This window comes from Lodderomyces beijingensis (genome assembly GCF_963989305.1).
Source record: "Lodderomyces beijingensis strain CBS 14171 genome assembly, chromosome: 2".
Lineage (NCBI taxonomy): Eukaryota > Fungi > Ascomycota > Pichiomycetes > Serinales > Debaryomycetaceae > Lodderomyces > Lodderomyces beijingensis.
This window is the reverse complement of record NC_089971.1, coordinates 471345-496041: the sequence shown is the minus strand read 5'-3', so window position 1 is coordinate 496041 and position 24697 is coordinate 471345. Positions and strand designations below refer to the sequence as shown.

Below are 24697 nucleotides of genomic sequence, written 5' to 3'. Positions count from 1 at the left end.
GGCTCAGTTTCAGCTTGGTTTCTGAAAATGGACATGGTCGCGGCTTTTATCCATACCCGCGAAACAAACCCCAGCGCAATCGTATTCAGATTTAAGAGTAGGAGTGAAAGCTTGTTCGAGACAGCGTAGGTTTGGAGTTTTGTTGATATTTTCTCTGTTTGTCAACTCTCTGTGTCTCTGAGTGGTCTCCCATAGAGTCAGTGTGTGTGGTTCCCTGGCACACAGTTTAGGAGGATATGAATAGAATTAGTGGAACCCCAGCTGGTCGAGGAGGCGGAAGAAGTGGGCAAGGCATAGTCATGTAGGCTCCCAAACGCATTTCCGCTCAAAAGTCGCCGAATCAAGGAGGTTATGAGTCCCGTGGATCTCGACCATCTGCGTCCAGCACTGCGGGGCTTTCTCCGTTATATCCCCTCGGGGGTTGGCAACTGGAACGACAACTCCTCCTGGCGCCATTAAATGGTTGCAAATGTGAGAGGAAAAACAAATCCTGTAGTTTGTAGTTGTAGCCAAAAGCGGGAGGGGTAACTCATGGCTCCGCTTTTATTGCAGATTCGCTTTGACTCAACACATACATACCGCGTTGAGTAAATGTTTAAATAGAAGAGTTAGGTCGATAATCGATCAAGGAAACGAACTGGAACCCCACGTCGATTTTGAACGGCTGCTTGAGAGAAAGGGAAACAACCGAATCCGAATCCTAAGGGGTAGAATCTCCCTGCATATATGTTCGTCTTACTCACGGGTGATCCACTGATCTTCCGTTGAAACCGCGGGTTGCAAAAAAAAAAAGAGAGAATACAAGACAACTCGTTTAGCTCACTGATTTACGAGAAATTCTCCTTCAAGATGTGGATTTCTCGGATGGAGGTCAAAGTGATTGGATTCCTCGAATTCCTACATCGGGACAAGTTCTATAACTGAAATCTGGCGGTGTCGCGTTTTTTTCGTTTGGTGAAACTTTTTGGCGCGAAAGTAGAAAAAAAAAACACGACACACTCTCTTTGTTGGAAGGTTATCAAGTAAATAGAAATGAAATACCGTTGTTACGCTGCGCCTCTGGACGACGATAAACGGTGATGGATCACACACTGAGGTGGCAAGTTTTGGTGGCAAGTTTTGACTATCGAGACAAAAAGTTTCCGTGCCACCCCCCTCCTTCTCGGTGTAGATCCCCGAGGAGAGAGCTTTTCTCATTAACCCCAAAGACCGACTCCGATATACATCGCGCTACCATGAGCAGAACCAGCCACGACTCGAGGAGCCCCATGAAGCTCTCCCACTATTGAAAACTGAGTAATCCAGCTGCCGTGTGCCTCGATTCTGTCCACCACAGCCGGCGTGGACAGATTTAAACGAGTTAACAGAGGACGGATGACGGCACGCCGCCGGACTTGCACCGCATAAGAATTTTTTCATCTATTTTCTTTCTCCTGTTTTCGAACAAGGGAGTGACGCGGAATAACAAGACAATAAAACACGACACAAGGAGAAGAAGAGAGTGAGGAACGGGATAAGTGCGAGCGCCTGACCACGAAGATCACGGGCGGATCGAAAGAAGACACCGAGACATACCTTCTTCAATACATCACCAAATTTTATCCAATCACACACTCAAACACGGTAGATACTTCATAAGTGCATTAGTTTGTTGCCTCTCGCATCTGGAATAACCTGAGACAATCATCATCAACTTGTATAAAAAAAAAAAAAACACTCAGACATATCAAAATTAGACAGCACAGTACACCCCTAGAACAAACCATGTCTTCATCAGTTCCATATGACCCATACATCCCCAACCAAACGACGGGCGAACAGTCCAACTCAAGGACAGCAGCCATTCAGGCCGTACGTATACGCATACAAGCACATTCTTCCTCCTCTTGTTTTTGGTAGCTGTGGAATACTAACACTGACGAAAAAATCCAGCAAATCGACGATACGGTGGGCGTGATGAGAGACAACATCAACAAGGTGGCTGAGAGAGGCGAGAGATTAGACTCGATAGAGAACAAGACTGACAATTTGGCCATAAGCGCTCAAGGCTTCAGAAGAGGCGCCAATAGAGTTCGTAAGGATATGTGGTGGAAGGACTTCAAAATGAGAATATGTCTCATTATTGCTGTTATCATTGTGATCATTGTGATTGTTGTTCCTATTGCTGTTCATTTCAGTTAATCTGGTCAATCTGGTTAGCTGGTTAGGGAGTGAGTTGGCGCTTGGGGGCTAGCTTACTTGTTAGAAAGGGATTCTTTGTGTGTGTGTTTTTTCTTGTTTTTCTTTTATATATATATAGCTACTATTAATTTTGGAGAAAAAAATGACGAGTTTTTAACAATTGAAACTGGAGATGATGTGGAAATGGAAACGGCTGTCATGAGGATAACTCGACTTGTAGGGTTCCAAGTCTGGCGGAGGAGTGGTTGCATTTTCAACTCTCAGCCCCTGGTGCACGTGACTTCCAACGAAGTCAAAAAGAAGAAGCTATGCGGAAAACAGAGTCAAACTTTTTCCTTGCGCTTGTGCCAAATCTCTCTTCTTCCCATATATCAACAGTTCTTACTCCACCAAAAACTATCATTCGTCAATCTTGAAATCTTTTCCTTTATTAAAAAAAAAAAAAAGGAATCAACCGCTCAACCCCATCTTTCTCCTTCTTCGTCTCCCTTTTTTTATTATTTTTCGTCAAGTCCCATTAGCTCAATCCACTCCATACCGCGATGTTCAGATCACTCCTCAGACCAGCAGCAAGACTCAGCTCCTTCGCTACCCCAGCATCATCACCTTTCATCCGCAGGTTTGCCTTGTCAGCGCCACGTTTTTTGAAGGTGGATAAGGATTCGCATGCTTACCCCTACTTGCACGAAAAAAAACCCATTGCTCAGAAATTCACCGAGGAGCACGAGTACGTCAATTTGTACGATGACGACTCTGCGTTCTTGGGTATAACCCAATACGCAGCACAGGCATTAGGGGACGTTACATTTGTCGAATTGCCTGAGATTGGCGAACGTGTCGAAAAGGGGGACACGATTGGCTCAGTTGAGAGTGTCAAGTCTGCGTCGGAGATTTACTCGCCTGTCAGCGGTGAGGTTGTTGGCGTTAACGAGCAGTTGGAGAGCGAGCCTGGCTTGTTGAATGATGATCCCGAGGGTGAGGGATGGATTGCTCATATCAAGTTGGATAACAAAGAAGAGATTTTGAGCGGGGAGGGGTTGTTGACTAAGGAGGATTATAGCAAGTCTTTAGAAGAAGATTAGCGCTGTTTTGAATCGATGTGTTTTTTTGTTTGTGAACCTGTGTAGAATCAACCGGTTTGTTCAGAATTACTATTTAGGTGAGCATCATGGATCAAGTCCTTTATTTTTAACTTTCTATGGTTCGGAAGAGTTGGGTCGAAAGAGACGATCGTTCATGATCTCTATTCTATTCTATTCTTTTACTTTTCTTGCTTGTTTTTTTTTTTTTTTGATTTTTTGTACTTAGTTTGATGTCACTCCTCAAAGCTCGAGCTCGGATTTGGTGCCTTTCATAACTCCAAGTACGCAATTAGCAACATATTTGGGAATGAAATTATCCTCATGCAACATCTCAAAGCTCTCAGTTGCATCACGACCACCGAAATTCAAAATCGACTGCGCGCCACCGGGGTGTCCTTCAAGGAATGAGGTCAAATCAACAACCACATTCTTGATTATACACCAACAGTCATCTGGCTTGTTATGTTTCGCGACTTCCTCCGGCGTGAATTCCTTGTCTGGAATAGAGAATGGCTTAGCTTCCTTCTTCTTAGCCGGTTCACCGCCATTTTTTTTGCTCTTGAATGCTGGAGCTGGCGCTGGCGCCGACTTGGATTCTTGAGACAATTGTACAGACTCGGAACTCGAGGCGGAGGAATTGTCACCGTCCAAGTCAATGATAATCTTCCTGGCGTTGGGGTCGACGTGGAAATTAATCATGTTCAATCTGCTGCTGGCGCTGACTGGAGTCGTAGCGCCGCTGGTGCTCAACTTGTGCAAGGCATAGCTCGATGCCTGGTCAGCTGAGACTCGGCCATAGACAACACACGCCAACAATGACGAGCCACCTAATCTGTTGTGGCCGTGCACACCACCGGCAACTTCACCCGCGGCATATAACCCTTCAAATGGAACATCGTCCTTGTCAGTCAAGACTTGTGCTTTATCGTTGATCTTGACACCGCCCATGGTGAAATGCAACACTCTAGTGATGAAGGAAACGTGGTATTTCGCATCTGGCTTAAACTCAAATGGTGTAGCTGGGAAATATTTCTTGCCGAATGGATCAGGGATCTCACCTTTGGCGGCCTTGTTGTATGTGTCCAACTGCTGCTTCAAGTCATCTTCGCTGCAGCCAATCTCTTTGCACAACTCGCTTCCCGTAACCGTTCTCATGAGGTTTCTCAGCGTGTAATGCTTGATGTGGAACGCCAAGTTCTTTTCACTCTCCTCGCTCAACACCAACCGAATAGGACCATTACCGGCCTTGTTCTGCTTCTCCATCTCGCCGGAAACCCAATCTCTCGTGCCCAACTCGTCAACAAATCTCTGCCCTTTGCCATTCAACATGATACCACCTTCACCTCTCAACGCTTCTGCACCAAGAAACAAGAACCTCGGCTGCTTCTTGCCCTCGATAACATCGGTATCGTGGTAATCAATCAATCCCGTGGGGTGGACCTGCACTTTATCCATATCGATTCCAACACCATGGTTCTTCATGATGATCTTTTGGCCATCACCAGTTGCATGGGTGCCGTTCGTCGTGGGCAAGTCAATGATATCGGGCCGATATTTCCTCAACAAACTGTTCTTGGTGAAATCGGCCGCGTATCCACCAGTAGCCATAATCACGGGCCCGCGCACGTCAAACTTGTCCTTGCTCTGCAAATCCTTGACTTTGACCCCGACAACGTGCCTTTCGCCCTCAACGAGAATATCGATCACTTGCGAGTTTTTCAAAATCGCCACCCGATCAGGCTCATCCTCAGCTAAACTCTCCAACTTTTCCAACAATTTATATGTGATAGCCATACCGGGGAACTTGGAGTCGTGGCCTCTATGGGTACGAGGCTGCGAATGGCCTCCTAAACGCGACACCACCGAGAGGTCGAGTCCAAACACTTCTTGAAGCCAATGCACTGCATCGGCGGAGTTGTAAGTTAACACGCGGATCAAATCGGGGTTGGCTCTGTCCTTGGCCGTCTTGAGTGTATCTTCGTAGAATTGCTCTACCGAGTCTCTAATGCCGAGATTGATCTGGGTACGAGTCAAGGCACCGTTGATCCCCGAGGTGGCCTTGCCCGAGTTTCCGGAAAGGAATCCTTGTTTGTCAATGAGGACAACGTTGGCCCCGCGCAAATACGCCTGGTGCGCAGCTGATAAACCTGCGAGTCCTCCTCCCACGATGACTATGGGGTTCTCTGGTATTTCGGACATTATGCTAATATTTTTAGTATTGGTTTTACAAAAATATGTGAGTGCGTTTCTTTCGTTTTAGTCGAGGTTGCAAGAGTGGGATTGTAGAGTGTGTTTTTATAATGTTGATTATTATAGTATCTCCCGCGATTGGAGGGACCGGATATGTTTTTTTGGTGGGGAAGGGGAAAGCAGGCAAAGACTCGCACGGTTCGTGGTGATGCGCGATGGAGAGCAATCGACCATATGGTTATACATTGTGGAGTGGCTTGTAATGCACTTGAGCCCCCCCTCCTCCTCCTTCTCCTGTTCCTCCTGCCTTTGCCTCTTTCTTCTTGCGTCTCTTGCTTCTTCCCGGCTTTTAAAAAAATATCTCTATTGAGACGCGAGAGGAAGAACCGGTCGGAGATTGGCTCTACAGGCGAAGTCAATTCCCCATACCGCTGACTCCTTGAGTCCACTTTTCAGCGCCCAAGTCAAAGTGCAAAAAGGTCGCTCGCTTTTGACTCTGTTATAGCGGCAAGCGGCAAGCGGCTTGGTCCTTGAAGCCTGTTGTATATCTCCCAGAGAAATTATAATTTTTACCAGATAGTGGGATATGAATTACTGGGGTAGAAAACGAGTCTACAAGTCAAGTGGTTCTGTTTCGGGGCAGATTACTAGCCGATAAGAGTTATGTCTGTGGAAAAGAGAAACAAAAAATCAGACACTTTTTGGTTTTTTTTTCAGACACGGTTTGCAGGGAAAGTTGTGTCGGGGAGCGGAACGTGTTGCCTAATTGGGACACACGTGCGATCCAGGGTCCCCCAACCTGTGACACTAAAACCAGTCCCTACAAAAAAGAAGGACGCTAACAAAAGCGGGTTTATTTACAAAGTCTATAACTCTATAATCCACTGCTAGCTCTATCTAGTGCGAAATGTACTGGAACGCAAAGGAAATGTCGTTGAAACCAGCCTCATTCGCAATCAAAACATCCTCGTTGTCCTTCATCCGGGAATGCTTAATATGGTTCCACGTTGTTGCATCACCATACAACATAGCAGGCGCCTTGATGAATTGCCCCGTGTCGGCACGGCATCTCTTGCACTGGTAGGTGTCGTGAGTATCGCACTCGGTGTCCGGTTGGAACAAAAACAACTGCCTCAAGTTGTCTGCACTGAATAACCTTTCCACGTCTTCCTTTTCGTCCACGACGCATGAACTCAACGACATCTTCATTGACTGCCGCTGGAAGATTTTTTCTTCAATGGTACCCGTCGAGATGAACCTGTAGATGAAACAGTCCTTCTTTTGTCCATCTCTCCAGACTCGTGCTAGCGCTTGCTGGTCCGAGGCCGGGTTCCAATCCGGGTCAATGAGCACGAGCCGGTTGGCGCCAATCAAGTTGATTCCACAGCCTCCAGCTTTGGAAGAGAGAAGGAAAATGAATTCCGAGCCTTCGGGGTTATTAAACCGGTCAACCAACTTCTGCCGCTTGTTGATGTTCATGGTTCCGTCTAATCGAAGCGCGCCGTATTTCTTGTATCGACACATTTTCTCAATCAAGTCCAATGTTTGCGTATAGTTTGAAATAAGCACAATCTTGTCGTTTGTCTCGCGATTGATCTTGTGAAGGAACCGCTCGAGGATCTGGAATTTCCCACTGAACCAAGTTTGAATCTCCCTGTTTCGGCCCCCGCTGTTGGCAATCGACGACACGTAGTCATCGGGGATCAAATGGTCGCATCCTTCTAGATCGTCTGGCAAATTTAGCAAATCGGGATGGTTGCAGAGTTTCTTCAACATACCAATCGCCTTCAACGGCTGCGAACCGATCCCTTTCAAAAGCTTCTTGATTTCAGGCGATGTGATGAAATGGTCATACAAGCTCTTTTGCATGGGCGACAACCCCGTGAACAAGACATACTCGTATTTGACGGGAAGGTATTTCGACAAAATGTCGTTTGTTCTTCGAATGATGAACTTGGACACCAACTGCGACAACTCGGTCAATTTCTGGTCACCTTTCTCTCTTTCCTTGTCCGAGGCATCAGCGTCTCGTCCTCGCAAAATGGCATTTTCAAAGTTTTTCCTAAAATCGTTTCGCGTGCCCAAGTATCCCGGATTGGCAAAGTTCAACAACGAAAAGTACTCGGACAAGTCATTTTGGATCGGGGTACCGGATAAAATCACTCTTCTCTCGCACCGCAACGAATTCAACGCCGTGAATGTCAAGGACTCGCCATTCTTCAACCGGTGTCCTTCATCGGCCAACATGAGCCCCACTTCGGTACCAGCAAGCTTGTCTACATTTCGCCGCAACGTCTCATACGAGATGATAAGCACGGGTCGCACTATATTCCGACCTTGCGCAGTGGACCATTGCTGCAACGCCAACCCCAAGTCATTCGACTTTGTGCTCTTGCCGTCCACAGCAAGCGGAGTCAACACGCCTTCGCCCAACCACTTGACAATCTCATTAGCCCAGTTCCTCACCAACGATGACGGACAGACAATAATACATTTTTCAATCGTCCTCTTTCCCCGTGGAGACTGGCGCAACAACGTCCACATCAAGGTCAAGCATTGCAAAGTCTTACCGAGCCCCATCTCGTCGGCCATGATGCAGCCTTTGGCATTTGCTTCCATCAACCCCGCGGTGCACCGGTACAAGAACTTGACCCCGGCAATCTGGTGCGGTCTCAAGATCTTGGCAAGCTTAGGGTCAATCACCACGGGGACATTGGGGTACTTGGCTAGCTGCTCTTCGGGGTTAGTCACGATTCCCAATATTTCGGCAAGTGAACGATGCGTCTTTCTCCTCTTTGCTGGTCTCTCGTCTACCTCGCCCGAGCTCGAAGGCGGAGTAAGCACTTCGGGCTCGTCCGTCGACGTGTTTGATACGTCTGCACTATTGTCTTTGGGTATAACGTCAACCGTGGGGTCGTACAACACAATCGCGAACTCGCTCATGGGATCATGCAACGCGCGCGGGGGGATAATAGGCCTCACTTTTGTGCCCAACGGAGGCGGCGGGGCCCGGATCATTTCGTCCTTTTTAGCATTGTTGGCACTGAAGGGGACAGTGAAAGACCGTTTAAATTTGGATTCATTGCGGCTCATGTTGTCCGAGTTGATCAACGCCCGAGGGAGTAACGCGCCAAACCTCTTGGGTTTGACTATGTCTCCGTTCTCATCAACAGCTTCGTCTTGCGCGTTTTCAATATCATCCACGGCATAGTTGGTGTATTTTCTCGAAGAGCGAACGGGACGACGCGATGGCAATGACAAAGACGCGTCTGAACGCGTGGGATCGGTGCCTGCTCGCGACTTAAAGGGCACTTTGAAAGGTCGAGCTAGACGCGTATCGGAGTCGTGAACTTTTGGTGGTCGGCGTTCTTTCGGCACGCCTGCTCCAGAGCCTAGCGGGGTGGTGAACTGCGTTAATGGTTTCCTCACTGCCATGATGTAACCTATCTTCTTTTCCTTCTGACTGGCCTCCGATGTGAGCTTGGTAGTAGTTGTTGTTGTTGTTGTTGTTGATGAAGGGGTATATATCTTATTAGAGGAAACACCTGCGCGTCGATGAGTGTGGCAAAGGAGGCAAAAAAGTTTTGCAGCCTAAAGTCCGAAGTCCTTAAACCCGCACTTTGCGCACGGCCGAAGCGGACTTAAGCCGAAACAACGGAAAAGACGAAAAAGGAAAAACTACCCACTATTTCCCTGCCCGTCTTATATACCCCCTTGACACCACTTCCATGCCATCAGGCCGTAAATGGACCAGATTCTAGCCAAAGCATCGAACCAAGCCATATCCTTCGCGATCCGCTCCGGGATCACCTTGGCGTCAGGCTACGCCATCAAGACAGTGTCGACATTCCTCGACAAGATCCCCGAGTCAGCCCAACGGCGCATCGCGCTCAAGCGCACCAAGCTCAACACCAAAATCGCCATTATAAGCGTCACCATCGACTTGATCCGGCTCAGCGCAGCACGGGGCAACACGGTATTGGAATCGAGCCTTGCATTGATTGATGATCTCGATCGGCAATTCACCGAGTTTGACGCGCTGATTGATGCGATTACGCGGGGGTTGAATCGCGGTAATGAGAAGGAGAGCATTGTCCGCGTCGAGCTGGTGATGGATGATTTGATCGCGGAGATCAATGACGCTATACCTGTGTTGAATCTAAGTCTCTTGAGTTCGGGCGTTAATCTCCATGGCGGTGGGGTCAGCTTGAGGCATGTGTCCCCGGGGAGATTGCTCCAGGCGTCGAATTATGTCGTTAATCGTGCGCTCGGGGGAATTGTGGGGCCCGTGTTTGATTTGGTCACGTATACTGTGTTTTATAACCCGAGCCGGATGAAGTATGTTGACGATGGCGGTGCGGATGAGTTGAGCTGTATCACGTGGAAAGAAACGTACGCAAGGAGCTCAGTTAGGATAGTGGATGGCGGTGGTGATGGAGCAGGGAATAACTTCAGGTACAGCTTGGAGATTGAGGAGGACTTTAGCGATGGGCGATACCATGATGACACGGATAAACCTGGCTTGAAAAGCTACGATTTGCAAACGGTGCAGAGCATGTTTTTCACTGCCTCGGGCAAGCTTTTGAGGATCGAGGGACGCAACTCGCCGGTTTTGATTTTGAAGATGGTGGATCGGGAGAAGAAGAGCGAGGAGTGGATTGCTCTAGGTGAGTTGAACAAGGGCGAGTTTGACGAAGACGATGAAGACGATGAGGACGAAGACGAGGAAGAAAAAAAAGAAGCCAAAGTTGATGCAGAGGCAGTCAAGGCCAGCTCATTGTCTTTGCTAGAGTACATCATCCGCCTTTCCAGATTGCAGGAAATCGAACAAAAAAGCATCCTCGAGATCCCCGATGAGGTGTTGAAGTTGTATCTACACGATCAGCTGACGAGTGCCGACTTGCCCAAACTGATCGCCCAGAAGCAAAAGCACGAGACAACAGTTCGCAACACTGAAGACAGCATCAGGATGGACTCAAATGTGAGCAGGCTCAAGCATTTGAACCTTGATGAAACTAAAAAGGAAAAAGAAAAAGAGAAAGAAAAAGAGAAAAAGAGTAAACTGAAAAGATAGGTTATATAAATATATATATAGCAAGTCATGTCTATTCTAATACAAAATTGCAGAAATCAAAAAAAAAAAAAAAAAGAGTGTGTGTCAGTCGTCAATTTTCCTCTTCTCAGCTTTCACCCGGGTTTACTTCCCACCCAGGTTATTCCCCTCCTGCGCCGTCTTCCTTTTTAGCCATTAAGGGCGTCATCAACTCTCGATAAGGCATGTCATCGCTGTAGGACATGATGGCATTTTTATCAAAAGGCATATCTGATCCAGGATCCTCGTTATATGGAGGTAGATTGTGTCCATTTCCATACGCGATATCAGCAGCAGCAGAACCCTGGCCAGTATAATTGTGCCCATTGCTATCGACGTTGTAAAAGTTGGGTATTGACGACGACGAAGACATGTTGCGCTGCATGGGTCCGGGGTTCTCGTAATTTAGCTGGTGCAAGACATCGTCATATTGCCCATTCAAGGCATCATCGGGGAAGGTTTCCGTGTACATTTCACTTTCAATCTTACTCAATTGCGAGCCAAACTTATTGGCGCCCGAGGCCGATCTCGAGAAATGAGACGGGTGGCCCAAGTTGTCCTCGTAGGACGCGTGTGGTTGCGCGGTTTCATCTATACCGTTGGATGGAGGAAACGCGGCTGAGTTGGAAGGAAGAGGAAATCCTCCGTTGTGGTAGGGGTTGTTGGGGTTCTGGTAGTTGTTTCCCATAAAGTCAAACGATCTCGACGAGGAATTGGAGGCAACAGACAAGACACTTTCGGGACGCTTTGGTCGCAGTTGTTGCTGCTGCTGCTGCTGCTGTTGCGGTTGCTGCTGGAGTTGCTGCTGTTGTTGTTGATGGTTATGATTTATATTGTTTTGGTTCATTGGGTTTTGCTCGATTGCAGAATAAAGCGAGCTTTGAGAACTGTAATTGTTGTTCAAGTGGTCACTCAAAGAGGGCCGAAGTGGGATTGGCTGTTGAGGCAAAGACCTCTTTACATCAGGAGGCAAGCCCAGTAGCGGCTGGTTCTCATTGTCAAAGCTCTGGCCTCCAATCAAGGGAAACAAGGGAAACGCACAATCGGCATCGTCGGCACCGCTAGGGATTCTGGTTGGGTCGCCAATCTGGCCAGCATAGTACGAGGCCGGGAGAGACTGGTCTCCGCCCCTATGGTTTTCCTTGCCCGAGTCTCGCACCAACGAGCTTGACTCTTGGCTGTTTTCCGTGGGACTGCGTTCAAAGGGGCCGTGTCGCGGGAACAAGTCAAATAGCCCGTTTCTTGTATCGAATGGCATAATCACGTCTTCAAGAACAAAATTCTGGTTGAGTTCCGGGTTTTTCACCATTGTTGGAGACCCCGGTTGTTGTTGCTGTTGTTGCTGTTGTTGGTAACCCCCGTTTGACGGTGGTAATGTTGTTGTTGTTGTCGTCGCCACTGAACCGGGAGATGGTGGCCGGTTGCTGCTGCTGCCAGGAATGCTGCCTGGTGACGTATCGCTTGGGTTTGAGTTTGAGTTGTGCGATGACACCGAGAATTTACGTAAGTCGTTATCCAAAAGGCTCTTCATCTTGCCGTTATCGGGGATCACCTCCTTCGCGCTCTTCTTTACTGGTCCCGACGAGCAGGTGCAGTGGTTGGTTTTATGGCAGGCGCACCCTGCCAGGTGGGCAGAAGCTGGCTTGCCCTTCTTGCCGCAAGTGCACGAAACGTGCAAGTTCTTGATCTTTCTGTTATCTCTGCAATGTGAACACTGTGTGGCGGGCCTACCTTTTGGCTTGATCATGGTCAAGGGCTGGTCGGTGTGGGTACAGGTGGTCACGCGGTGGCCTCTGATGCACCTTTCGCAGGCATACTTGACACCATTAATCAACACCATCCTGGTCTATTTCTGTTTTGTTGTTTCTGTTCTATCGTCCTTGTATTGAATATATATATGTGTATATATGTATAAGGTTGGCTTGTTTGCTGAGGCTGCCCCGCCTAACAAACTTTCTCAAAGGAGTGTGAAAAGTTAGACCAGCGTGCTGCTCGCTGAGAAAACACGGCAGTCGTGGAGCTACTGGAGGTGGAAGTGGTGTTGGTGGTGGTGTCTGTGATGGTGGTGCTGCTGCTGCTGCTTTCTTCTGTTGGTGAGAGTGAGAGTGCTAGTAGTAGTAGTAATTTTGGTGGTTGTAGCAGCAGGAAAAGAAGAGGAGGAGAAAAAAAAAATTCAACAATTTGCAGAAAATTTACGGTACAATTTCAACCAACGTATCCCACCACGTTTTTTTTTAAAAAAAAATTTAAGAACCGGTATGTGTGTATGTATGTAGATGTCACTCTGAGCGGGGAGGGGCAAAGGGGAACAAGGTAGAAGAAGGAGGGGGGATGCGAAGGGGATGTGAAGGGGAGGTAGGAGCGCTGCGAAAAGGGAAGACGAGGCGACTTGTACCCATGACCAGGACCCCTGACAGATAAGGAGATGCCCGAGGCGGTGGGCTCTCACGGTGTTATTTGCAGACGAACGAGTATCATCATCTGCGATGTAGACTCTCCAGTGTATTCTGGAAGCTACTCTCGTGGTGCACCTTTGCGCTCGCGTGGACATTCCCTGTCGAAACCAGAGCAACTGCTGGGCCAAACCCCAAAAGTATCCAGACAAGGTGGCTCTCTTCACTCTTGTCACCTTTGCCAACTCTTCTACAGTGAGCAACGCCAGCCGTGGACGGCCGTCTACCCGCTTGCAACACCGGCAACGTGTCATGGGACCACCCTAGCTCGACACCCGCCTTTTACCACCAGAAACCGCCACGGCCTAAGTCTCCCTCCCACACTCGCTATCCCCTACTCTTCCGCACGCCACACAAGAGAAAGAAAAAGAAAAAGAGACGCCTTTGGGATTTTAGTCCATGCCCGGCTGAGGCGAAAAAGTCTCATAACAGCCACCCGAACACTGGGTACATGTTGTATCCCCATGAGCTTTTACCAAAATGAAACCCCTACACACATTGAAACTCTGCTTCCTCACTTGCGTATTGCAAACTCGCCTCATCTCTAAAAGTTAAAAAAAACAAACCCTTTCTACGATCCGGCGTTTTCTCATTTGGCAGAAAGCTTTTTTTTTTCAGCCAACGGGCAACTTTACGTCGTGTGGTGGTGCAGCAAGGCGGCTGAGGAATATGTGCGCCGGCCTGGAAAAGAAAAAAAGGAAGGGAATGTGATTCCATGGGTCATGAGCGAAGCACGGAGGCGTCGGCTTATGTGCTAGCTTGCTGTTGCTAGAGTCTAGTTAGTGACTATGAGTAGTAGTTGTAGCAGTAGCAGTGCTTGGGATTGATTGTAGGAGGGGGAGGGGTCCATCCCACTTTGTTCGTATCGAAATAAAAAAAAAATAAAGGATTCGTTGGCGGCCTCTGCAATAACAGTAGAAGTAGGGAGTGGGGAGAGTGGGGAGAGGAGGAAGATATCGCTGCTCTTGCCCCTCATGCCCGCCATCAACAGCCTTTACCAAACACGAACTAAGTTATAATTCTCGTTTGGAAATGGGTTTTGGCGCATCAACGGTGAACCCTTGACGTAACAGGCTTTTGGACCATCGGCAACCTTGCGTATTTTCGCGGCTGCAAATTTTTGGTTCCAGAAACCATCGTTGTAGTTAATGTAACAACTGGAGCGCCAACGAGGGAACGTGACAAGAAAGCTCTCTCCCGATGACAAAACGATCTAAACCAGTGCAAAATATCTCTTGTTCCATCGCATTCAGAGTCTCGGGAAACACTCACCGAAAAGAGCTAAACTGACTCCCCTTTTCGTTTCCCGGTATCACAAGGAGAGACATTGATTTCAATGGACTCTACTGCGGACTCAACACCAAAAGGACAGTGACCTTTTTTTTAAAGGTATTTACCACGAGTCGCCTCTGGCTAGTCTCACTCACTTCCTCAACCTTTGGAGTTTGGGATGGAACAAGTACCATAACTTGCACGCAACGGTCTGCAAGAATCTCGCAGCGGCAGATCTTATCTTATCTCCGCTGGTTTTTTTCTCTTTGGGGCTCAATCGGGCCCGGCTCTACGTCGTGCGCTACTTCGCGTGGGGGGAAAGGTTAGTGTGACGACACCTCACGCCATTTTCTTATGGTCCCGTCTCGGCCACCAAGCTTCTCTTTCCTACTCACCCACATAGACGAACTTGCAAAGAAAACAAAAAACAAAAAAGATAGACTGAGTTAGGTACGTCATTGAATAGTGGCTTTTTTTATGGTTATTAACTTCTAGACATTATTCTATAACTTTGCATCTTTGAAAGGTGGACTAATCATAGGTTGGTACACTTCTCTAAACAACTTGTCCTCGGGAACAAACCTGTTTCCAAAATTCCGAACGTCAACGTAATCGGGAGTCAACTGGTCCAAGCTGGTCACGCCCAAAAATCTCATATTCATTTCCAATTCGTCTTTCAAGATTTGCATGGCTCTAACTACACCGTTGTCTCCATAAGTGGACATGGCGTACAAGAATGGTCGGCCGATACCGACACCTTTGGCACCCAAGGCGATGGCTTTCAAGATATCGCTGGCTCTTCTCACTCCACCATCAACGAAAACTTCAAAGCTTTGGTCGATGCCGCGTGCTCTCAAGATGGGCATCAATTCAATCAAGATCTCGATTGGCGCAGGCGAGAACTCGAGCTGACGGCCCCCGTGGTTGGACAAGACGATACCTTGGCATCCCAATTCCGCGGCCTTGAGCGCGTCCTCGACACATTGCACACCTTTGATAATGATGGGCAACTTGGTGATGGACTTGAAAAATTTCAAGTCGTTCCAGTTCAAGCCGGCGTCGATAAAAGTTGAGATGGCGCGAGCGGCACCTTGGTTGCGCACGGCGTTTTCTTCGTCTTCGTCGCCTTGAACGTGGCTCACGCCTTCAAATTCCTTGGTTCTCATATCTTTTTCTCTTCTGCCCAATTGCGGTGCATCAACGGTGATGAACAAACCCTTGCATCCTCTAGCTTCGGCGTGTTGTACAAGCTGTTTGGTGATTTCCTTATTTGCATTGACGTACAATTGGAACCATTGGGTTTGTTTATCGGTTGCCTGGTCGACAATCTCGTCAAATGAACACGAGGCCAAGGTGGGGATCATTTGGATCACGTCTTCTCTGGCGCATGCTCGAGTCAAGACTTTTTCACCATCGGGGTGTCCCAATCTTCCCAACGCGGTAGCGGTAACGTAGAACGGTACCGATGTCTTGGTGCCCAACATGGTGGTTGAAAAATCAACGTTTCTCACGTCCACCATGACTCTAGGCCTGAAAAAGACGCGGTGGTACGCCAAGTGGTTTTCCCTCATGGAGATTTCATCCTCACAGCCCGAGGAGTAATAGCCCCAAGCGGTTTTCTCCATGGTGTGTCTGGCAACGAATTCGAAATCGTTCAAGTTGTACATTTGACTCAAGTCGGGCTTGTTCTCGATACGTTTCAAGCGAGCAACTTCTTCCTTTGACAATGGCTCTCCATCCTCATCCAAGAGAACCTCTTCGCTTGCTGCAGCGCCCCCGCTGCTAGGTACAGGGATTGGCTCCTTGTCGTCTTGTTCGTCGTACTCCACGTCATACTCATCGACAACGTTTCCGTTTCCGCTGCCTGCGCCTTGCGATTTGGTTTCTTCCGGCGTTGGCTGCAGCGGTTTCTTGATCACCTTCTTCTTTGGCTGAGCTTTCCTCTTTTCAACCTCCCCCTTGTGGTACTCGGGTGCCAAATATTTCTTTAATGTGTCCCCGGGGTGTATAGGATCAAATGCCGTTGTCGCGTCCTTCCCCGCGTACTTCAAGATAATAGCTGGTCCACCTGGATGCTCATCTAGAAAGTCCGACAAGTCATAGGCCTTGTCGTGTATTATCACCCAGCAATCGTCTTTCTTGTTATGTTTTGCAACTTCTTCTAACGAAAGAACCATGATTGACAATTGACTTTTTGAAACTTTTCCGGGTGCGCGTGTCGCCGTGTCTCTGTGGGAGGTCGAAAACGATGCAGCGTAATGACTTCAAGTTTTATATATAATTTATATGGTAACAACGGATTTCTTTCAGCCTTAGCACAGTCAAGTATTAAACGTAGTGAAAGGACAAAATTAGAAAGAAAGAAGTCAGTTTTATCAAAGCCACTCGGTATAGTCTCTCCCTTTTGCCAATGTGGGTCTTTTTTTTTCGGTGCAAAGAGTGGGGTTCCCCCGTCTTTATTTTTTGGTTGTTTTCCCCAATAGCAATCCGAGTATTAGTGAGCAACATTGATAAAGATAGCGAGAGAGACAGGTAGAGAGAGAGAGAGATCGGCTATAAGATTTCGGTGTCTGTTTTTGAAATTTTTACTGTGGTGAGTGAGTGTCTGCCCCTTTGTCCAAATGGGGAAAGCAGTACCGCTAAGAGCTCAGACACAGGAATCAAAAAAAAAAAAAGAACTTATGTATAATATAATTACGTCTCGGTATGGACGATACCTCGCCAACGGCAGCGCCAGCGCCAGCGGGGGTGGGCGAAGAGTGGGGAAGAGAAAAGAAGATAAAAGAGAGATTCCAGTCCAGATTCACATCACTAGCGAGATCTCTCCCTCTTGTCTTTTCTCTTTCTCGATTCGCGCCAGGGGGATTTTTTTTTTTTGTTTTGCAGCTATTGGTGGTAGCAGAGTTTGGCATTGAATAAGGGCACGAGATGTGGTCAAAGAAGCCAGACTTTGCATTGTAAGACTGGAACGTCTTTGTGGCTTTGGAAACCCGGGATTCGCAGATAGATGTACATTCGCAATGGGGTAAATTTTGCTGAAACTGCGTCTGGAACCTAAGAAGTTATTGGTCTCGAGGAAGTGGTGTTGACGACACTGGCAGCCTCTTGTATCAAACTGTAGCGATTCATGGTCAGCAACGTCCTTATCGTATCCTATTTTCCTCTCCCCTGAACGAAAAAGTTTGCAGCAAGACCGTTGCAAATTGTAGGGAACATTTTTGTAACGGCGAAACCGTGAACCCGGATAGTTTTTCTTTTTTTCGGGTAGTTTGATAGCCTTTTTTGAAAACTTCGGCTGGACTCTGGTGTCCTAGGTTTACCTTCAATGCAGCCAGCAACTAAACGAGCAATGATTTGTTTTTTGACGCCTCTCGTGTGTTTTAACGAGGTTACCGAGACAAGAACCGCTTTCTTTCGGGTCGCGATAGCTTTCATGGTGGTGTTCTCGTTTGATTCAAGGTAGCACAAATGTAAAACTTGATCTGAGGAACGAGCGACTCTGGCATGGTTGAACTTTGTTGCATGTACGAGCAAATCCCGAGCTCTCGTTCTCTCTATATATATCTACTGCAGGGAAGTTCAATGCAAAAGACGGCGACGACGACGACGACGACGGTAAGGCAAAAAGAGAGGTTGACTTGGCTTGCGAAAAAACAGCTAGTATTTCGTGAAACATGAAGTTATTACTCCTAGCATCGGTTCCGATTGCAATTTACGCACTCTTGTCGTCGCTTTATTACACGTGGTTACCAACAAACTACAAGTTTGACAAGCGGAAACTCCTCGAGTTGGTTCAAGAGACACTATCTCACCACCCCAGCCAAAATGCAACGGCGATAATGGTCGATCTAGGCTCGCGCCTCAAGCGCGAGTACCCCGATATCGTCAATGAGTTGAATTTCAAAGACTGGGTATTTAACAACGCTGGGGGAGCAATGGGCACCATGTTCATTCTCCATGCGTCCATTTCGGAGTACTTGATCTTTTTCGGCACGGCCGTAGGCACAGAGGGCCACACGGGCGTCCATTTCGCCGACGATTATTTTTACATCTTACGCGGAGAAGAACGAGCTGCAAAACCGGGCAAACTCGAGCCCGAGGTGTACCACCCTGGCGATGTCCATCATTTCGCGAGAGGCGAAGTTAAACAATACGCCATGCCTGGCGAGTCGTGGGCCTTGGAGTATGCTCAGGGCTGGATTCCTTCCATGTTGTTTTTCGGGTTTATGGATTCCTTCACCTCGACCTTGGATTTCAACACGTTGTTCTGGACTTGCTATCTCACGGGACGGGACATGATTGGTAACTTGCTAAAGGGGAAATTCTAATCCAGGGGTAAATTTTTTTCTTCTGGAAAAAATGCGACACTGTCACGTGCACTCTTACCCCCCATTGGCACATTGCAAGTGAAGAACGTGTTTTGCAATCGTTACACCAACAAACCGTATACTTTGAATAAAACCTGAAGATCACCCCCCTTCCTCCTCAATCCTTGTAAACAAAACCCCACCTCTTACAACCTTGAGACATTATTAATTCTACTCTATTCTATTACTTATTGATCTTTCCTATATCTTCTGCTAGAGCTAGACAAAGTCATTCGAAAAGAGTGTCGAGATTAGTCGCCAGGCGGAAAACAAAACATGTTGGAATGTCACATGCGTTGCTCCAAATTGCACGAGATTTCTTTTCCAATACTCCAACGAGATTCAAACGAGCACCAGTCTTTAAAGAGCAAAAAAAATCCCGATTGCGTCAGGGATTTATACTTAAAAGCCGTTCGCTTACCGGCAGCACAGGAGTGAGACAATAACAGCGAATGACCTCCAGCTATCGATAAGAGAACACAACTCTACGGTGACTATGATAAAAAAAAAACCAACAACAACAGTAGAAAAAGAGTACAGCAAATTTTCTCTGAATCTTTTACCAATAAGAGACTTGGAGATAAGAAGGTTGATCTGCTGTGATTCTAGTGTGTGTTATCGGCTTGGTTAATGCTTCATCCTTGCCGCTTTGCCTCCTGCTTTCTGCAACATGTCAAAACTGCTTCATTACACGTCAACAAAAAAAAAATGGTGTGAAAATGGTGTGTCGCGTTTTCGTGTCGTGTTTATACTACACGCCAAAGTCTAGACTTTTCGTAACTATAGCTAGCTGGCCGGGTAGGTAGCTAGATTAACCAGGTGGCCAGTTGAGTGTCAGTTTATGATTCAGATAGCTTCTTTTTTAGCTGGTAGTTTGGTCCAAAGCACACAAGGCTAGGTTGCCCCCCTCTCTTCTACCCACACGGCTTGAACTCCACTCCCTCCCTATTCCTTCTCTTGGGCTGTTCTTCCCTACTGTTGTTCCTGTTATTTACTCAGTCACTACCGTCCTCGACAGCGAGCGTGTTTTGAATTTTTTTTTCCCCTGGTTGATTTTTTGATCTCAAACCACCAACTACCAACCACCTTCACCACCGTCACCACCAGGTCAGAATAAACAAATAAAGAGAAATACAAGCCATCCTTGTACCTGTTGGCTACTTTCATCTAATACTGAGCTCTCCCTACAATCACACCCTCATAGATAACTCATAGACCAAGGAGAAAAAAAAAAACAAAAAGAGACAACAAAACACCCTAGACCCTTATACCCCTTCATACCATCTTACATACCAGCACCGCCACACAAGAGCCTCCTTCTACGCTTTCTTTTTTTTTTTTTTTCCTTTCTTTCTTTCTCCCGAAATCATGGTGACTTTGTATGACGAGGGTACTCGTTGCTGGTACCCAGATGAGCAGCTCGGCTGGATAGGCACAACGGTCAAGTCCAACAAGCTTGAAGGCAACAAACATGTGATCCAGTTAGTGTCGGAGTCGGATGACGGCAAAGTATTCACAGTGGAGACCGATTCGCTTTCGGAGGACAACGACAAGCTACCACCGTTGAGAAACCCGCCCATTTTGGAAGCGGCTGAGGACTTGACCAGCTTGTCCTATTTGAACGAACCAGCAGTGTTGCAGGCCATCAAGTTGCGGTACTCGCAATTGCAGATTTACACCTACTCGGGGATCGTCTTGATTGCCACCAACCCTTTCCAACGAGTCGAGCATTTATATTCCCAGGATATCGTCCAGGCGTACGCGGGCACCCGAAGGGGAGAACTAGACCCGCATCTTTTCGCCATTGCCGAAGATGCGTACCGGTGCATGAAGGTTGACAATGAGAACCAGACTGTGGTGGTTAGTGGTGAATCGGGTGCCGGCAAAACGGTTTCCGCCAAGTATATCATGAGGTATCTTGCCACGGTGGAAGAAGAAGGCGATCAAACTTTGGGCAGTGATCACAAGGCAGACATGTCGCAAGTTGAAAAGCAGATATTGGCAACCAACCCCATCATGGAGGCGTTTGGAAATGCGAAAACCACGAGAAACGATAACTCGTCGCGTTTCGGGAAATATCTCGAAATTTTGTTCGATAAGCAAACTTGCATCATTGGCGCCAGGATAAGGACCTATTTGTTGGAACGGTCTAGATTGGTTTTCCAGCCGGCAACTGAACGAAATTATCATATTTTTTACCAGATTTTGGCAGGTATGGGCGACGTTGCCAAAGAGGAGTTGGGGTTGACCACGGCTGATGACTTTAGGTACACCAACCAAGGAGGAATGACCCAGATTGACGGGGTTGACGATGCTGCCGAGTTTCAGGCCACATCAGAAGCATTGACCATGATTGGAATCGACGACCTGAAGCAAAGCCAAATCTTTAGGATCCTTGCTGCCCTTTTGCACATTGGTAATATCGAAATAGCTGCAACGAGAAATGACGCCAATTTATCCTCAGATGAACCAAACTTGGTCAAGGCGTGCGACTTGCTCGGAATTGACCCCTTGAACTTTGCCAAATGGTGTGTCAAGAAACAAATAACAACCAGATCCGAGAAAATCATTAGTAGTCTTAGCCACGCTCAGGCCCTTGTCGCGAGAGATTCTTTTGCCAAATACATATACTCGGCATTATTCGACTGGTTAGTCGACTATGTCAACTCGGACTTGTGCCCGGACAAGATTGCCAGTCAAGTAAAATCTTTTATTGGTGTCTTGGATATCTATGGGTTTGAACATTTTGAGAAAAACTCGTTTGAGCAGTTTTGCATCAACTATGCCAATGAAAAATTGCAACAGGAGTTCAACCAACACGTTTTCAAATTGGAGCAGGACGAGTACGTAAAGGAAGAAATCGAGTGGTCCTTTATCGAGTTTGCCGATAATCAGCCATGTATCGACTTGATCGAGAACAAGATGGGTATATTGGCATTGTTGGATGAAGAGTCGAGATTGCCCTCAGGAAAAGACGAACAGTTTATCGAGAAAATGTACCAGCATTTGGACAAACCGCCAACCAACAAGGTGTTTAAAAAGCCCAGATTTGGACAAGCTAAATTCATCGTTAGCCACTATGCCTTGGACGTGACCTACGACAAGGAAGGGTTTATTGAGAAGAACAGAGACACTGTTGGCGAGGGCCACTTGGAGGTGATGAAGGGTTCAAAGAACCCAATGCTCCAAGACATTCTCACTATTGTCGACCAGAATGCCGCGGCAGTCGAGGCCAACGCTGCTCCAGCCAGGGGGAAAATCGCAAACAAGAAACCCACTTTGGGTACTATGTTTAAAAACTCGTTGATCCAATTGATGAAGACTATCAACTCTACAAATGTGCACTACATCAGGTGTATAAAACCAAACGAGCAAAAGAAAGCTTGGGAGTTTGATGCATTAATGGTGCTATCACAATTAAGGGCTTGTGGTGTTCTTGAAACAATTAGGATATCCTGTGCAGGTTTCCCTTCGAGATGGACCTATGTAGAGTTCGCTGACCGTTATCACATCTTAGTTCCTTCTAACGACTGGATCAAGGTTATGGCAGGAGAGACTACCCAGGAATCTGTTTCCGCGTTATGTCACCAGATTTTGGTTTCAAACATCGAGGACAAGTCCAAGTATCAATTGGGAAACACCAAAATCTTTTTCAAAGCCGGTATGTTGGCGCAGTTTGAGAAACTCAGAGCTGACAAGTTGCACAGATCGGCGGTGATGATTCAAAAGAATTTAAGAAAACGTTTCTACAGAAAGAAATACCTCGAGATTAGGCAATCGATTATTGCTCTGCAGAGTTTGATCCGTGGGTTTGAAAAGAGGAGACAAATTAGAGAAGAAAAGGAGAAAGCAGCTGCAATTTTGTTGCAAACTTCAATCAGGGGCCATTTGGCCAGGCAACAATACATCAGAACCCTTGTTTCGGTTGTCACTTTGCAAAGGTCTATTAGAGGCTTACAAGCAAGAAAGACATTTAACCAATTACGCTTGGAAAACTCAGCCGTTACTTTGCAAAAAACATGGAGATCGTTGCAAGAGAGAAGGAAATACCAAAATACCCAAAAATCTGCTGTGGTTATTCAATCCGCGTTTAGAAGACAATACGCTTACCGTGAGTTAAAGACGTTGAAGACAGAGGCCAAGTCTGTCAACAAGTTGAAGGAAGTATCTTATAGATTAGAGAACAAGGTCATTGACTTGACCCAATCGCTCACAGCCAAGATACAGGACAACAAGAAATTGATGGAGGAGATACTGAATTTGAAACAACTCTTGTCCCAGCAGGGAAATGCAGAGGAAACGTTGAAATCAAGGGAATTGGAGTACAACAACAAGTTGGACGTGACGAAATCGGAGCACCAAGAAGAAGTGGAAAATTTGAACCGCGAGTTGGCCTCTATCAAGTCAGACTATGCGTCAGCCGAGGAAAAGATTGTGCAATTGTCAAAAGAACAGCAAGAGTTGCGTGAGGAGGTGCTGAGAACACTTGCCGCGTTGAACCAAGCCAAGGAAGATCTCGTGAAGCGTGATACCGTTGAGGTTGACTTGAAGACCCACATTGAGCAATTGAAAGCCGATTTGGTGTATCTCAACAGTGCCAAGGGCAACAGAGCAGCCGTCAATAAGCGTCAAAGCGGCGCCGCCGCTTGGAACTCGCCCACCTCGCTTGATAATCCTAGACCAGTATCGGTTATTGCCGTTTCCAACGATGACGATGCCAGTATCGAGGACATCAACGATGAGTTGTTCAAGTTGTTGAGAGACTCTCGCAAATTGCACCGCGAGATTGTTGAAGGGTTGCTCAAGGGACTCAAGATACCTCAAGCTGGAGTCGCGTCTGACTTGACCAGGAAAGAGGTCTTGTTCCCTTCGAGAATCATTATCATCATTTTGTCAGACATGTGGAGGTTGGGATTGACAAAGGAAAGTGAAGATTTCCTTGGCGAAGTCTTGTCCTCGATCCAGAACCTTGTGACTGTGCTCAAGGACGATGAAGTTATCCCACACGGAGCCTTTTGGTTATCCAACACTCACGAGTTGTACTCGTTTGTCTCGTATGCAGAACGCACCATAATTGCCAACGACACGCTCTCGAACGAAATGACCGTTGAAGAGTTTAACGAATACTTGAAATTGGTGGCTGTTGTCAAGGAGGACTTTGAGTCGCTCTCGTACAACATCTACAACATGTGGATGAAGAAGATGGAGAAGGACTTGGAAAAGAAGGCTGTTTCAGCCGTGGTGATGTCGCAATCGCTTCCCGGTTTCATGGCCCCCGAGAATTCTCCATTCTTGAGCAAAGTGTTTTCAGCAGGTGTCACTTACAAGATGGATGACATATTGTCGACTTTTAATTCCTTGTACTGGTCGATGAAGAGCTACTATTTGGAGAACGAGGTAATTGTTAGCGTCATAACGGAGATGTTGAGGTTCATCGATGCATTATGTTTTAATGATTTGATCATGAGGCGCAACTTTTTGTCGTGGAAGAGAGGTTTGCAATTGAACTACAACGTCACAAGATTAGAAGAATGGTGCAAGTCGCACGATATCGAAGAAGGCTCATCGTGCTTGATTCATTTGCTCCAGGCGGCCAAATTGTTGCAGTTGAGGAAAAACACCGCCGAGGATATCAATATAATCTACGAAATCTGTTACGCGTTGAACCCGGCCCAGATACACAAGACCATTGGTGCTTACAGCTCGGCCGAGTACGAGACGCCAATTGCGCCATCCGTGATGGCTATCGTTGCTGCAAAGACTAAAGAGAGCTCAAGCGATGAATTGTTCCTTACAATGTCTACAGACGGCCATTTTGAAGACCCATTCAGAAACATTGAGTTGAGGCCGTTCTCGAGAGTCGAAGCATACGTCCCTGCGTGGTTGAACTTGCCCGTTATTCGTAGAATAGTGGAGTTGGTTGCAAAGAATGCCTCGGTGCAAGAAAGCCACCAAGAAGCCAATGGTAATTAGAGAAATTTCATTATATAAATATATAAATATATATATATATAGTAATTTATAATCATTCGTGTAACATTCGCTCTGTTCTGTTTTGTT

General features: G+C 47.0%; 9 protein-coding genes across 9 annotated transcripts; 5 read left to right on the top strand and 4 right to left on the bottom strand. All coding sequences in view use genetic code 12, as the record gives it.

Annotated features, from left to right (window-relative positions):
• Window positions 1-1764: 1764 nt before the first annotated feature.
• LODBEIA_P13750 (uncharacterized protein) lies at window positions 1765-2181 on the top strand (the record flags this gene model as incomplete). The annotated part of the gene is made up of 2 exons (XM_066971256.1): window positions 1765-1851; window positions 1933-2181. The coding sequence occupies 2 exons, from the start codon at window positions 1765-1767 to the stop codon at window positions 2179-2181; spliced, it is 336 nt and encodes a 111-aa protein (XP_066828313.1).
• Window positions 2182-2723: 542 nt separating this feature from the next.
• LODBEIA_P13740 (uncharacterized protein) lies at window positions 2724-3263 on the top strand (the record flags this gene model as incomplete). Its single annotated transcript, XM_066971255.1, has 1 exon — window positions 2724-3263. The coding sequence occupies one exon, from the start codon at window positions 2724-2726 to the stop codon at window positions 3261-3263; it is 540 nt and encodes a 179-aa protein (XP_066828312.1).
• A 240-nt stretch (window positions 3264-3503) lies between these two features.
• On the bottom strand, window positions 3504-5462 carry LODBEIA_P13730 (uncharacterized protein; the record flags this gene model as incomplete). The annotated part of the gene is made up of 1 exon (XM_066971254.1): window positions 3504-5462. One exon carries the CDS (start codon window positions 5460-5462, stop codon window positions 3504-3506), a length of 1959 nt encoding a protein of 652 aa, XP_066828311.1.
• Window positions 5463-6350: 888 nt separating this feature from the next.
• Window positions 6351-8888, bottom strand: LODBEIA_P13720 (uncharacterized protein; the record flags this gene model as incomplete). Its single annotated transcript, XM_066971253.1, has 1 exon — window positions 6351-8888. The coding sequence occupies one exon, from the start codon at window positions 8886-8888 to the stop codon at window positions 6351-6353; it is 2538 nt and encodes an 845-aa protein (XP_066828310.1).
• A 310-nt stretch (window positions 8889-9198) lies between these two features.
• On the top strand, window positions 9199-10527 carry LODBEIA_P13710 (uncharacterized protein; the record flags this gene model as incomplete). Its single annotated transcript, XM_066971252.1, has 1 exon — window positions 9199-10527. The coding sequence occupies one exon, from the start codon at window positions 9199-9201 to the stop codon at window positions 10525-10527; it is 1329 nt and encodes a 442-aa protein (XP_066828309.1).
• A 139-nt stretch (window positions 10528-10666) lies between these two features.
• On the bottom strand, window positions 10667-12385 carry LODBEIA_P13700 (uncharacterized protein; the record flags this gene model as incomplete). Its single annotated transcript, XM_066971251.1, has 1 exon — window positions 10667-12385. The coding sequence occupies one exon, from the start codon at window positions 12383-12385 to the stop codon at window positions 10667-10669; it is 1719 nt and encodes a 572-aa protein (XP_066828308.1).
• Window positions 12386-14773: 2388 nt separating this feature from the next.
• On the bottom strand, window positions 14774-16447 carry LODBEIA_P13690 (uncharacterized protein; the record flags this gene model as incomplete). The annotated part of the gene is made up of 1 exon (XM_066971249.1): window positions 14774-16447. One exon carries the CDS (start codon window positions 16445-16447, stop codon window positions 14774-14776), a length of 1674 nt encoding a protein of 557 aa, XP_066828307.1.
• Window positions 16448-17944: 1497 nt separating this feature from the next.
• On the top strand, window positions 17945-18598 carry LODBEIA_P13680 (uncharacterized protein; the record flags this gene model as incomplete). The annotated part of the gene is made up of 1 exon (XM_066971248.1): window positions 17945-18598. The coding sequence occupies one exon, from the start codon at window positions 17945-17947 to the stop codon at window positions 18596-18598; it is 654 nt and encodes a 217-aa protein (XP_066828306.1).
• A 1407-nt stretch (window positions 18599-20005) lies between these two features.
• Window positions 20006-24610, top strand: LODBEIA_P13670 (uncharacterized protein; the record flags this gene model as incomplete). Its single annotated transcript, XM_066971247.1, has 1 exon — window positions 20006-24610. The coding sequence occupies one exon, from the start codon at window positions 20006-20008 to the stop codon at window positions 24608-24610; it is 4605 nt and encodes a 1534-aa protein (XP_066828305.1).
• Between the last annotated feature and the right edge of the window lie 87 nt (window positions 24611-24697).